The sequence below is a fragment of the Neolamprologus multifasciatus genome, chromosome 6 (assembly GCF_963576455.1).
Source record: "Neolamprologus multifasciatus chromosome 6, fNeoMul1.2, whole genome shotgun sequence".
Classification (NCBI taxonomy): domain Eukaryota; kingdom Metazoa; phylum Chordata; class Actinopteri; order Cichliformes; family Cichlidae; genus Neolamprologus; species Neolamprologus multifasciatus.
The window spans coordinates 3,187,679-3,203,073 of record NC_140444.1 but is presented as its reverse complement, the minus strand read 5'-3'; the positions used below and the strand labels follow the sequence as shown (position 1 = coordinate 3,203,073).

The window sequence follows — 15,395 nt, the reverse complement described above, 5'->3', positions numbered from 1 at the left end:
ACCTTGGCCTCCAGTAACACTGTGAGGAACCTTGGAGTCATTTTTGACCAGGATATGTCCTTCAACGCACATATTAAACAAATATGTAAGACTGCGTTCTTCCATTTGCGCAACATCTCTAAAATTAGAAATATCCTGTCTCAGAGTGACGCTGAAAAACTAGTTCATGCATTTATTACTTCCAGGCTGGACTACTGCAATTCATTATTATCAGGATGTCCAAAAAACTCACTGAAAAGCCTTCAGCTAATCCAAAATGCTGCAGCAAGAGTCCTGACAGGGACTAGAAGGAGAGAGCATATTTCTCCTGTTTTGGCTTCCCTTCATTGGCTTCCTGTTAAATCCAGAATTGAATTCAAAATCCTGCTCCTCACATACAAGGTCTTAAATAATCAGGCCCCATCTTATCTTAATGACCTTGTAGTACCATATCACCCTATTAGAGCACTTCGCTCCCACTCTGCAGGCCTACTTGTTGTTCCTAGAGTATTTAAAAGTAGAATGGGAGGCAGAGCCTTCAGTTTTCAGGCCCCTCTTCTGTGGAACCAGCTTCCAGTTTGGATTCAGGAGACAGACACTATCTCTGCTTTTAAGATTAGGCTTAAAACTTTCCTTTTTGCTAAAGCATATAGTTAGGGCTGGACCAGGTGACCCTGAATCCTCCCTTAGTTATGCTGCAATAGATGTAGGCTGCCGGGGGATTCCCATGATGCATTGAGTTTTTCCTTTCCAGTCACCTTTCTCACTCACTATGTATTAACAGACCTCTCTGTATTGAATCATATCTGTTATTAATCTCTGTCTCTCTTCCACAGCATGTCTTTATCCTGTCTTCCTTCTCTCACCCCAACCGGTCGCAGCAGATGGCCGCCCCTCCCTGAGCCTGGTTCTGCCGGAGGTTTCTTCCTGTTAAAAGGGAGTTTTTCCTTCCCACTGTCGCCAAAGTGCTCATAGGGGGTCATATGATTGCTGGGTTTTTCTCTGTATCTATGAAGCGCCTTGAGGCGACATTTATTGTGATTTGGCGCTATATAAATAAAATTGAATTGAATTGAATTGACAATGTATCATTTACAGTTGGAGAAAATTAAATTCTCATTGAGAGATAATGTTAAACAGTTTTACCTAATTTGGCCTTTATAGATTACTTTAATAAGTAAAACTGGGAGGGATGGCTTCCTGCCATATCTGCTCCAAGATTATATACATTTGTCTGGGCAGGTGTATTGTTTTTTGTTTTTGTTGATTTTTTTGGGGGGGGGTGTTTGTTTTGGGGGTTTTTTTTCCTCTCCCCCTCCTTTGTATATACTTATTTAGGTATATAAATGTGTATGTATAGACATAGATATATGATCGTTTATATAATGGTAATTATATTTTATGTAAAAAGGAGGGGGAGAGGAAGGAAGGGAGGGGGAAAAAGAGGGGAGGGAAAGAAAAAAGGGGAAAAAAAAACATGTCACTGTAAATGAGATACTTACTTTGTTGCCTGATTTGAATAAAAAAAAGGGGGAAAAAAAAAAAAGACTGAACCAAGGAAAAAAAAAAGTAAACAGCTTGGACTGAGTTTTGTGACCAAATGAGAGACGTTGATTTCTGGTTGTAAAACTGAGTCACTTGGTTTAAGGCCAACATTAGAAGAGACTGCCCAGCTTTGGAGAGCTAAACTTCTGCCTCTAATTGTTTTTTGAAGGACTCGTTGTCATTGCCAAACAGGGCAAATGTGGACTTTTTGTCACGTGTCTTTACAAATACGTTGCAAACGGAAACAAGAGCATCTTTGTATACTCAGCTCAGACTCTGAGATCCAAATAAGCTTCTGGGTTTAAGTGCTCGATGGGTTCCTGTAGGATGTTGAGAGGATATCCGAGGCTTGGTGAAAGGCCAAGTTGAAAAAGTCTGTAAAAACCTCGTAAAGTCACCTTGAGTTAGGACTATTTACTATTCCCAAGCTCGGGAAAGTATTCCATCCGAAAACTTCCTGGAAATCCACTTTGTCCCACTTTGAGTAAGTCAAATGCATAAACTGCATGTCATACTTCAGACACACACGATCACAGTCTGAATATTTCTTATTTTTTTTTACAGGTAGCCTGTTACACCAGCGTTTTATTCTGCAGCTGCGGGGCACGATTGTCCTCCCGCTGTACACAGAAAAAAGCACAATGACATCGGCTACGAAAGGACACTGACCATTATTTTAAAGGTTAAAAAAAACAGATGGAGCTTATATTCACCTGCTATTTTTGCACTGATTTCTAAACACCCAAGCATCCCGGTAAAGGTTACCATTGTGCAGCAGCTCAGAGGGTGGCTGCAAAGTGAGACACGGCAAACGCTTCATTGTTTAGTCCTGCGGAGATGCTGCAGGAGCTTCCATTATGACGAAACCCCTCAGAGACCATCAGCACAATGCAACATGGATCATCACGTGCTCGAACATTCTGCATGCTTTGTCGCTCGCGCCACGGCGATGAAAGAAAGGCCCCATCGGAGTTTGGGCCTCGCACGGTGACCTCTGCTGGGTCCCGCTGCAAAGGCTGTGTGTTTGTTGAATTGCCGGATGGGAAAAGACTCGGCTGGCACTGGAATACTGTAATCCAAACACCAAAGATATTTCCAATTGCTTTGATTTATATTTGGTGGCATGGCTCGTTTCTGGGAGGAGAACCGGGGACAGAGATGGTTGCAAATCAGCTTGCAAAGGTGCATCTGCAACTGTGAGCAGGCTGAAGCAGCTTAAACTGTGTGCCTTATGTGAGAGTTTGCAGTCAGATGTGTAGAAGCCATCAGCTGATATGAGATTGACTTTGAACCCTGAGTTAGTTTATTAGCATGGCAAAGTTAAACCAGTGGTTAGCACTTCTGCCTCAGTTTGAGGAGCTGGTGGAAATGTGGAAAAGGAGATGTTCTTTATATTTTCAATCAAATTTAGATGTAAATGGATGTTTTTCTTCTTTTTAGCTTGAATTTTTTAAACCTCAGCATTTTCAGGCAGTATCGGTTAGACAACTGGTAGAGCCGTCCTTTCAGTGGGTTTTCAGCATCGGCATTATTTAACCCGCCGGGCTGTGATGGGCGGCAGGTCTTCTAAAACAATGTACATTTTGTTTCCATGTGTTCATGAAAATGAAGGCTTTGGATGCACAAACCATCTAGGAATTTTTGGATGAGTGAGTAAAATCTCTAACGTGGATACAGGGGAACGGATGCAGAGCTGTGTTGGTGAAGGCAAACTTACACACAGGACGTGCAAGGCCACGGCTCCTTCTGTCCTCTCTTTGTTCGTGAACAGGTCCGTAGGGAACTCGTGCAGAGCTGCAAGAGACAGAAAGCCAGGATCAGGACACGTCATATACAGTAACGCTCGGTGGGTTTTATCAGAGGATGGTGCACAGAATACGTTTCCAATGCTCTGCAGAAGCTTAAACTTGGTCCCTTCCAGAGAGTTACTTAAACTTAAACCAAGCATGCGACGACCGTCAAACTGTCCTCCCAGGCACTGCGCACGAGTCCCCTTCCTCAGAGAGAAGAGTGAAAATGGAAAACAGTAGGAGGACGAAGAGAGGGCAAAGAGGAGAGAGCACCGTAAAAATAGAGCACGGGATATTTAAGGTACAGCAAGTGGGATGGAGAGCAAAGAAGAGAGAAAGGGTGATGGGAGTTTAACCACAATCTTTCAGCTTGAGAATGTGAGTGCGACGGAGGATCAGCTGTGTGTGAGCACAAGGAAAAGACAGAGAGAACATAAAGGAGGGGGTTTGGCCTTAAAAGGTGGCAGGGGTTATTCCACCGCCTCTCTCTGGCTTCCTCACCGACTCTCTGAGTGACAGGCACTCAGGGGCCGGCGAGAGTCGAGGAAGTTCTCCTTCTCGCCCCTTAAGCGTCGAGTAATCCTTGTCATCATCTCCACCCACACAAACCAGAAGTCACTGCTAACATGTGTCACATATTTGGGCGACAACAGGGGAAGGTTGGACAGCTATCAGGCACAGATTTGGGCTACCTAGTGCTAAGCCATGAGAAATCACAAAACATCCGAAATATTTTACTGATTAGCTTCAAAGAGTCAAGTGAAAAAGCACAGTCCTATATTTTCACGAGATTTTATTCATGTTTGGTTTTGAATCCCAGAGACTGCATTAGATTCAGCATATGATGATAATATAATAATGGAGAAAATAGGTGCATAAAAAAAAAATCACGAATGTTTCAACTACTTGTGATTGGCTGGTTTGCAAAAGCTCTGGAATAATAACAGCCAACAGGCTGTTTTGGATTGATGTGTGGGCAGTGTTGGGAAGGTTACTTTTAAAATGTATTCCATTACAGATTACAGATTACATGCCCCAAAATGTATTCTGTAACGTATTCCGTTACGTTACTCAATGAGAGTAACGTATTCTGAATACTTTGGGTTACTTAATATATTATCATGCTGTTTACAACTACATGAATGTACTATTGCTGTGATTTATTACTGTTACTGAAGGTCCGCGGCTCCGAACCGTAGTAAAGGGACCTCTGGCTAATACGGTGGGTTCGTGTCGGGCTCGTAGCCGAAAACTAGCTTTACTTTGTTGTCTGGGTCAACTTTGCTAGCGAGAGACAGAGAGAGGCGTTGAAAGGCTGCTCCAACCGAACTTATTGTTTTTGGAGGAAAACACGAACACGGTGTACAGTCGAGTCTTAATAGCTTACTTACAACTGGGCTCGTCAGGCTCTCTTCTTGGCTGCAGTGGTTATTATTATATTTACATGCTTCCAGCTCCCGTTTCTGCTCGATGACAGCTCGTACTTTTCCTTTTTCTCCCTCCCTCGCTCACAGACACATAACGTGTATGGCAGTCCATTCTCCCTGCAGCACGGACTACACTGCCTATGATGCTACATTCTTTAGAGCTATACCTGTAGCATTCTGCCTGTTAGCTTAGCACAACAACAACAAAAAGCGCTCTCTCACCCAGGAAACACGCAGAGAGAGAGCGTCACCCTGTAACCATGGCAACCGTAACGCTGCCGCCTGGAACAACAGAACGTAGCTGTCAAACAAAACCCGAACAGTCCTGACCCGCCACAATATGAAACAGGGAAGTACCGCCGTGTAATCCATTTATTTCAACAAAGTAACTGTATTCTAAATACCACCTTTTTAAACGGTAACTGTAACGGAATACAGTTACTCATATTTTGTATTTTAAATACGTAACGGCGGTACATGTATTCCGTTACTCCCCAACACTGTGTGTGGGTAACGGTAACAGAGGTCAGAAATCCTGACAGAATGATTTCAGCCAGTGTTTAAAGAAATCCAACAGGACATCAGATGCTTGTGTTAAAACTGGAAAATGCAAAAGTATCCCACAGCAAGCCTGCATGTAATCACCTCAGTTATGTGAAATACTTTATAGGGAGTGATCAGCTCAAAGTGTTACCATACAGGGAAAACCGTCCTCCAACCTGGGATTTCCACCCCTCGCCAAACCTGTAGCCCCCTACACACACACACACACACACACACACACACACACACACACACACACCTCTTTTCTCTGGCTGAGGCTCTGTACACATCCTGGATCCTGATCCGCTCACTCACTCCCTGCTCCCGTTGGCCCACTTCATTCCTGTGTTATTCAGTAAACCTTTGAAACCAGTCAACAGCTGTGTGAGTCTGCTCACTGATCCCAGTAATCCCAGTAAAACAACGCTAGAAGGCAGCCGCGATGGTGGGCACATATAACTTTCAGTGATAAATGTCTCGACAGCTTAAAGCTGACATACACCATCAAAGTGCTGCAGAACAGCGCTGGTCATCTGTTTACTTTGCCATCTGCTGTCTCAGTGGCCGGCGGTTCTGTAAGTAGCAGCTCTGAGCACATTAATAACATAATAATACTACATTTAACCAGCCAGCATTTCTGGCACAGACTAGCAAGAGGAGTAATATTTAAATGTCTAGTCGACTACTCGCGTATAAACTTCTGCCTCCATAAAATTAAATGCATTAAGGGGTCCAGCTCTACCAGACCAATATGGCGACTGTCATGAGGCGTTGTTAAAATGAACAGCAGTAACAGGTGTAGCATCTGAGTCTAACTGTCCATGTTTACAGAGTGGGATGCCCTCTGCATCACTGACAGGCTAAAGGTGAAAGAATGAACCAATGAGAGTCCAGCGTGGTTTTTTCTTCCTCTTATATGACGCGTTATTTCAGTGCAAAATCGTTCACGTTCATGTTGTAGAGAAGAAATAAGAGTGGGTAGAGTAATAAGCGCTTGTTCCCCTGTTTGTTGACCTATTTGTATCCACAGTATATCTGTGGCCACCAGTCCTCGCCCGCACTATGTTCCACTGCCACGACTTCTAAAGCCAAACACAATGCAGAGCTGCCCGTAAAAAGCTGCAGAGGCTGCAGAGCGGCAGAGCAGACAGCCATCTCACAGCGACAGCTGGATGTGTTTAATATTTACTATTACAAGCCGGCGTCGGCGAGCTCCAACTCAATCCAGCCGAAAATGCCAGGCGAGTATGTGAGGGGAAACAACAAGCAGCTCTTATGACAGGAATCAGGCTGGAAACGGAGACGAACGAGAAGTCAACACTTCTGCCTGAACTCAAACTTTCTCAAATGAAAAACAGAAATAGTTCATTATGAAACAATTGAAGACAAAAAGCTGAAATAATCTATCAAAATGATTTCTCCTGAAGCAGCGGGGGATAAAAGCCAAACAGCTAATTGTTTTTCCGAGAAGCACGAAGCTCCGTTTCCCACGAGAGGTAATAAGTACACGTGCGGATGTGATGCAGAACCACACGCTCCCACAAGGAACCCGCTGAACCTCCGTGTAAACAAGGTGTTTTATAAAACATCAGCACTGAAAGGTTCCACTTCACAGCACCCGGCTTTCTCCAAACCTCAAACACATGCTCGCCACGCTACGCCGCTATATGAACGTGCTGCTCGCCAAACCCACCTCCACCCTCGAAAAACAGCGACTGTCACTGTGATGTGGAAGGGTGCTGCAACTTTTTTCTAGATTTTCAGAAAGAAAAAAAAGTGAAGAGTAAGGAATGAAAAACAGGATTTCACACAGGTTGCAAGTATTGTGAGCTACAGCCGCAACCCCGGTGCAAGAGCTTTTTGTTAGTTGTCATCATTTAATAGGAAAGCAGTTTTATTTAAGATCCTGTATAATAATGTGAAGTTTCTCTTTTACAGGTCACCACAAACTCAAACTTTTACATTTTTTCCTCTTGCCTGTTGTCATGTTTATCCTGTCGTGCTTTTCAGGCAATTTCAAAGTAATATACAATCCTTTTAGAGCTGGGAGCTTGCACTCCCACAAATCTCTGCCACGAATATGAAAAGTTTGAGGTTGAAATGACCCACAGAGCAACAGCAGCCACAAAGCAAGGAAATAAACCTTGCATATCCTTTAAAAAGCAAAGCAACGGTAAGTAAAGGGCAGCACGACTGAAATGTGGACTGAAGTTGGAAACTTCTAAGGTGAACGGTGCTCTACACGAGCAGTTGGGACGATGGTGTCAGCAGCTGAGTCCCATCGAGTGGTCACGCTGGCGGAGGCGAGAGTCGTGGCAGAGGTACCTGCAGCACGTGCACTCACTCTCATCTGTCGTGGCCCTCGTTCTCGGACCTCGGCTTTGGAGTTTTTGGACTTTCAAATTGTGTTTATCATTAAATATTTTTGTCTTTGTGTATTTCCTCTGTAGTTTTAGTCTTTAGTTCTAGATCCAGGTACTATTTCCATTAGAGTTCATTACATCCCTCACATTTTTCCTTCAGTCTTTCCCAGTGTTGGTCAAGTTACTTGAAAAAAGTAATCAGTAACTAATTACTGATTACTTCCCCAAAAAAGTAATCCCGTCACTTTACTGATTACTTATTTTCAAAAGTAATTAATTACTTAGTTACTTTTTAAAAACACGATTTACAACCTGAATAGGTGATAAAGTGATAGATCTTTCAGCCCAATTGTACTTTTTCTGCATAATCATCATACAAAATGTAATCAAATGGAAAAGTCTCTTTTTAAAACTTGTTTTATTAGTTTTAATCTTTTAACTTTATGCATCAAGCAAAAATTTAATTATCTGCAACATTCTCTGACTGGAAGAAATTTGTTTAATATTTAAACCTATTTTCTGCACATTCCAGCACATAATTATTATTTTTTTTGTGTGTTTACACTCAGTCTTCCAAATAGATGCAAGTAAAACACAGCAGAAAATAAATAAAGTCAAAGACTAGCGGTCCTGTTGCTCTATTTTCACCTGTAAAGCAGGAGTGGGGTAGGCGGAGGTTTACCCTGGTGCAGGTGTGCAGCGGTCAGTGGAAGAATCCGCGAGTTTCTCTGTGAGTTTCCCATTACGTCGTAGCTACTCGGTGCTTGTTCGGAAGTTTAGGGGTTTTTTCGCTGTAAAAAGAAGTTTTCTTCCCACGCACAACAGACACTAATGTTTTTGTCACTTTTTATGGAATCAAACTCAAAGTAAGGTCAGTACTTCCACGCTTTAAACGCTGCACGCTCATACTCTCTCCGCACTCGATATATGATCCATTGTTGATCTGCACACAGCTGTTGTCACGAACGTCGCACTCGCTTACGTCACTGTCATGAGACATTCTCGCAAAAAATCACAGTTTTAGTAACGCAGTAACGCAGCGTTCCTACGGAAAGTAACGGTAATCTAATTACCGTTTTTTGCAATAGTAATCCCTTACTTTACTCGTTACTTGAAAAAAGTAATCAGATTACAGTAATGCGTTAGAAGTAACGCATTACCGCCCATCTCTGGTCTTTCCCCATGTTAAAGTTATTTCCGTGTCAGTTTTCATTTTTAGTTATCGTTACTTACTTCCTGTTTTACTTTGTCAGTTGTTTGTCTTCTGTGTCTTGTATTTACTTGTCCTGTCTTCCTTCTCTCACCTTAACCGGTCACAGCAGATGGCCCCGCCCCTCCCTGAGCCTGGTTCTGGTGGACGGTTCTTCCTGTTAAAAGGGAGTTTTTCCTTCCCACTGTTGCCAAAGTGCTGCTCATAGGGGGTCATATGATTGTTGGGTTTTTCTACGATCTACTGTACAATATAAAGAAACTTGAGGCGACTGTTGTTGTGATTTGGCGCTGTATAAATAAAACTGAATTGAACTGAAAATAGAACTCAACTTATAATGAATAGTAGTTAATAGTTAATAAAAATAAATCAAACCTGTATCCACAATAAGTTTCAGATTATTGCAACAATAAAATACGAGTTCATCATCTGCAAATAGATTAAAATTACCTTAAGAAGAGTCACCATAAGAAGAAATGTACATAATACTGATTACTGCCAGCTTTACACATCAAAACATGTTTGAATAACACAGAAAAAATATTTGACAAAAAAAAGCTGAAAAACGTTAAATTAAACCCTAAACATAAAAATTCTGCTGGAGGTTTCTTCCTGTTAAAAGGGAGTTTTTCCTTCCCACTGTCGCCAAAGTGCTGCTCATAGGGGGTCATATGATTGTTGGGGTTTATCTGTATATATAATTGTAGGGTCTTTACCTTATAATATAAAACATTTTGAGGCGACTGTTGTGATTTGGCGCTGTATAAATAAAATTGAATTGAACTGAACTTCCTCCCCTGTGATTGTATTGATTGTGTGCACCTGTGTCTCATTCCTCCCAGCTGTATGTAAATGCAATCCTGGCGTTCCTTTGCTCAGTGTCTGTATCTGTTATCATCCATTTGTATTCTCTTTTTTGATTGGACTTTTTATCAGCTGAAATAAAGGCTTGCCTTTTGTTTTGTTCATTCACTTTTTCATATGTTGTTTTTTTCGTGGCCTCAGAATCTCATCTCTGCTTTTTGTGGATGATGTGGTTCTGTTGGCTTCATCGGCTGCGAACCGTTCCAGCTCACACTGGAACGGTTCGCAGCCGAGTGTGAAGCAGTGGGAATGAGGATCAGCACCTCCAAATCTGAGGCCATGGTTCTCAGCCGGAAAAGGGTGGAGTGCCCACTCCGGGTTGGGGATGAGTTCCTGCCCCAAGTGGAGGAGTTCAAGTACCTCGGGGTCTTGTTCGCGAGTGATGGGAGAAGGGAGCCGGAGATCGACAGACGGATTGGTGCAGCGGCTGCAGTGATGCGGACGCTGCACCGGTCCGTTGTGGTGAAGAGGGAGCTGAGTGTAAAAGCGAAGCTCTCAATTTACCGGTCATTCTACGTCCCTACTCTCACCTATGGCCACGAGCTGTGGGTAGTGACCGAAAGAACGAGATCGCGGATACAAGCGGCAGAAATGAGCTTCCTCCGAAGGGTGGCTGGCCTCTCCCTTAGAGATAGGGTGAGAAGTTCAGCCATCCAGGAGGGGCTCAGAGTAGAGCCGCTGCTCCACATCGAAAGGAGCATGGTGGTTCGGGCATCTGACAAGGATGCCTCCTGGGCGCCTCCTGGGTGAGGTGTTCCGGGCATGTCCCACCGGGAGGAGGCCCCGGGGCAGACCCAGGACACGCTGGAGAGATTATATCTCTTAGCTGGCCTGGGAACGCCTTGGTGTTTCCCCGGATAAGCTGGAGGAGGTGGCTGGGGAGAGGGAGGTCTGGGCCTCTCTGCTTAGGCTGCTGCCCCCGCGACCCGGCCTCGGATAAAGCGGATGAAGATGGATGGATGGATGGATGTTTTTTTCGTATTTGGGCCCTCAATCCTGTATGAGCAATGTTCTCTCGTTTGGTGTTTTGATGATGGTGGTGGGGAGAAAAGCGTGGGGCCAAAAACCTCCCACAGCTGTTTCATTTGGTTGAGATTTGATGACTAAGAAGGTAATGATGTATGCAGTCACATGCTCATCACTCGTGACCACAGATGGGGCAGCTATCATCTTGGAAGAGTCCAATTAGGGCAGAAACTACTCAAGACAGCTTCCCATTGGAGCAGCTTCGCATTTACTTGCAGTGACCATTCCCTCTAAAGCAGGGGTGGGGAACTCCAGACCAGGTTTTAGATATCACCCTGGGTCAACTCACAATCAGATGATTAGTTCATTACCAGACACGTTAAGGAGGTCATTTAGCCATTTGAATCAGCTGTGTTGGATCAAGGACACGTCTAAAACCTGCAGGACACCGGCCCTCGAGGCCTGGAGTTAGCCACCCCTGTTTTAAGCAGAAACAATGGTCCCAAACACAAAAGGAGAATGAAGAGGCTGGTGAATGGTGCTTTCTGTTAATCTGACAACTATTAGATGACAGTCTGGGTAATCTATCAAAGTTATGACTACAAAGTGTTTAAGATTTCTAAAACGACACACCAGTTTAATTAAAATCCTCACTCGTGCCTGTGAAGTCTGCTTGCCTGAACGCTAACTCCATAGCAACAGTGTGAGTGTCTCGTTGATGTAGAGTGTGGAAACAAATAACAGAGTGCTGGACTTAAGGTGACGCGAGTCACTCTGCCGCTGCCATGGCTGCTAGGCAGCACGCTTGCCATTAGCAGTGCCACTTGATGTACTCGTTGCAGAAAGCAGGCTGAGGTTCGGTGCATTATGCATGATGTTTGGAGAGTGGAAAGAAATACATGTAATACTGGCATGTGGGGGAATGATGTGGGAAGACGTGAGATGTTCACTCACTCCGTGTTTCTTTAGGGCTTCAGCTGATTACAACGAAAGCGGGAAAGGTGAATTGTACGCATGAGAGGGGGGGAAAAAGTGATGGAGGTGGTCAGATAATTAGTGGAGTTGTAAGTGAGGTCACTGGGATGAACCCTTAACAGCTGCTGAACCACCCCGGCTCTCTGTGGTACATTCACACCCCGACGCACAAGCTGAACACTCGTACGCACCCGAGACACATAGAATCACAGCACACGAGTGCACAGGGGCTTTCATTGTTTCCCTTTCTGCAATCATCCCGGTTTTCCTCCTCTTCTTCGCGATGCACAATCAGTGGCAGTCAATGTATCAATCAGCAATCAGGCTTTGGCTTGCTGGGGACACATTCTGCCTCTCCTGCTCCGTGCCTGCTGCCTGCCTGCTGCCTGCATCATCCCGTGTCAGTCTAATTTCCCAGGCAATTTGGAGGGAACCACTGTGGGCTCTGAATCAATGTAACATGATTCCTCTTTGTTTCCTTGTGCTGGAACTCTGCAGCACCATGGCTTCTCCTTTATAAAACACTGAACATGTTTAGACACACAAGCATATCACACTGACTGATGCACTGTAGTATATCCATCTTCTCCCTGCACAGACTCTCATTTGCACTTCCTAGCTTTCTTCTGGATCCTCTCTGCTAACAGCAATGACAGCAGACTGTCTCCTCTTCAGTTCTTCCTTGTGTAATGCATCAAATATTTGGAAAGCATAATCCCATAAAACTTCATATCATTCACAATATCATCAAATATTATGTTTCAAGAAAGAAAATAAAAGGAATGAATAAAGTGTTAATATTTAAGTGTTAAGTGTTTTTACTCTCACACATATTGTAACATGAAACAAATGGACCTTTAATGTTACCAGTAGGAGTAAGCACTGTAATGGTTGGTACTGAATGCAACCGCTGACCGTGTACAACTCCCAGCAAACATGTTTCAAACCCTGACATTACTTTTCCTGTTAAATTTCTGTCGACATCACGGGTGAAACTGAACCGTAGGTGGACGAATGCTGACGTTTGCACAAACAAGCTGCTTATCAAGTCCCCTCTTACACAGCAAGGCAGTGTTCATATTACTGCACTAAACAAAACAACTGTATGAGTCTTTGTTTTTAAAATTTGATAATAATTCGATCCTGCAACCACACAATCAGAATATTACTACCACATACCCATTTTTAGAATATACAAATACTTTCAAGTAATTTACGTTTATGAGATACATGTTTCACTTGTTACATAGCTTCATCTTTTCATCCTGGTGTCATATTCCATTATTCTAGTAGATTTTGTTTGCTTCTATAAACAGAGGATATCTTTGCAATAAGCGATATAAAATACAATCTCAGTCCCCAAAACATCTGGATGCTGTTGAAAATGTAAAGCAACACAGAATGCAATGATTTGCAATTCTGTGTTTTATTCACATGGTATAGAACGGCTCATTTATAATTTGATGGAAATAAAATATCTCAAAAAAGCTGGAACGGGGCAACAAATATGGTAATTGGCCTGTATTTATATAGCGCTTTACATATCCAGTCATCCACACATTCACACACTGGTGATGGCAGCTACATTGTAGCCACAGCCACCCTGGGGTGCACTGACAGAGGTGAGGCTGCCGGACACTGGCGCCACCGGGCTCTCTGACCACCACCAGTAGGCGACGGGTGAAGTGTCTTGCCCAAGGACACAACGACCGAGACTGTCCAAGCCGGGGCTCGAACCAGCAACCTTCCGATTACAAGGCGAACTCCCAACTCTTGAGCCACGATCGCCCCAAATATATCATCAAGATATTCAGAGAATGTGGAGAAATCTCTGTGCACCAGGTACAAGGTTGAAAATGAAGATGCTTGCTGGGTGGCGCTGCATTAAAAACAGATTTGATTCTGTCATGGAAAGTCATGGTTCCATAGCTCAGGGGTCAGAGCACTGCTCTTGTAAACCAGGGGTCGTGAGTTCAAATCTCGCTGGGGCCTGTAAAACGTTTAGCAAGTTTCCCACTTGTGGGACTAACAAAGATTTATCTTATCTTGAATCTTTTCATGCACTCAGGATCACTCCTGTAAAATGTACTGACATAAAAAACCTGAAAGCTGCATCCTCTGGACTAAAGAAGAGGCACGATCTGATATCCTCGTGTTGGTGTTGTTCCCAGATCAACATAGTAAATGTTGTTCCAGGATCAACATTGCAAGTGACCAATCAGAATGTTGTGACGTCATACTTTTGCGACTTCGGGAAAAACCGGCGTAAAACAAAAAACTGTACTTAAGCTGCGAGAAACCGCCTTTGTCCGCCGATCAACGGACCCTAACCCTTTAATAAACGCTAAGCAGAATTGATATTGTCCTTGCAACATTGGAATTTCATAAATGCACCAATGGCTTGGCGCGCCAAAGAATAACGTCACAACAATGTGATTGGTCACTTGCAATGTTGTTCCTGGAAAAACACCAACACGACGATATCAGATCATCCAAAAAGAAGAGAGACAACCCAGCTTGTAATCAGCACTCTGGGCGTGGGGATGGGGGTGCATCAGTGCCTTTGGTACTGGCAGCTTGCACATCTGGAAAAGCCTCCCTGCAGTCCAGACCTTTAACCAGCTGACAACATCTGGAGCATCATGAAATGAAAAATACAGCAAAGAAGGCCCAGGACTGTTGAGCAGCTAGAATCAGAAAAACAATAAAACAACATTTCTCACCCAAAACTCCGCCAGCCGGTCTCCTCAGTTCTCAGATGTCTACAGACTGATGTTAAAAGAAGATGGGATGCTATGTGAACTTTGGTCTAAAAAGTGATTTTCAAACTGACCTTTACAAGCTCAGAACACCCTTCTGTGCAGAGAGACACGACGTCTGCAATCATGTGACTGTTTGGGTCAGGGGTATCTTAATCACCCCTGTGGGTGCGATATCACCCTCTGCAAACATACGGTAGTAATTACGCTGCTTTATACTGACTGGAAGGACGGTTGGAGTTTTATCCAATAAAGTCTGCACATGTTCACTGGAAAAGTAAGCTTGGATCAGGTAAATTATTCCAATATAATTATCCCAAGATAACTGGGGGTGCGATTCTGCTGACTTTGCTAGAGCAGCTTTGCATGATTCAAAGTTAAAAATAAACATTATTTATCCTATACTGGGACACTCAGTTTATCCTCTGTGTGGAATTAACAGTTTTAGCTCCTCCCCCTCCTTTGAAGCCAGCTTTCTCCTGATTGGCTGCTCTTAATACACAGAACTGAACAGGAACCTGAGATGATCATATTTGGGATCATAACACCGAGCCAAGAGTAGAGTACAGTGGAACCCTGACTTACGAATACCCCATTTAATGAAAAATTCAGGTTACAAAGGCACTTAATGGCAATATTTCTGCCCGCTAGTTCTGATTGGCTGAGCCCAGAAGGCCTACATTGCCCACAATGCCTTCCGAATCATGTGACAACCCCCTTTCATAATTGCGCTTCGCTGTTCCACTTGAACGACGTATTGTTGTTGCAATTAGCAATTAGCCTATAGCCTATCGTTCACTCAAAAGGCGCGATGGGTGCTTCGACTTACGAAACTTTTCAACTTACGAAAGACCCTCGGGAACGAATTAATTTCGTAAGTCAGGGTTCCACTGTACTTCCATCTCTGGAGCCGTGCATAAAATAAAAGAATGAAAAGTTTATCAGGTCTACAGATGCCATGTAATAGAAGATAT

General features: G+C 43.6%; 1 protein-coding gene and 1 non-coding gene across 2 annotated transcripts in view; one reads left to right on the top strand and one right to left on the bottom strand.

Moving 5' to 3' along the window:
- The window catches only part of LOC146516152 (sodium/potassium/calcium exchanger 3-like), an 88,182-nt gene that overhangs the window by 21,392 nt on the left and 51,395 nt on the right, over positions 1 to 15,395 (bottom strand). The window contains exon 3 of the mRNA XM_085162034.1: positions 3,242 to 3,318. Coding sequence (XP_085018160.1) covers positions 3,242 to 3,318 — 77 coding nt within the window. The remainder of the gene's footprint in view (positions 1 to 3,241; positions 3,319 to 15,395) is intronic.
- trnat-ugu (transfer RNA threonine (anticodon UGU)) lies at positions 13,582 to 13,654 on the top strand. Its single transcript has one exon. It is a non-coding gene; the product is annotated as a tRNA-Thr (tRNA).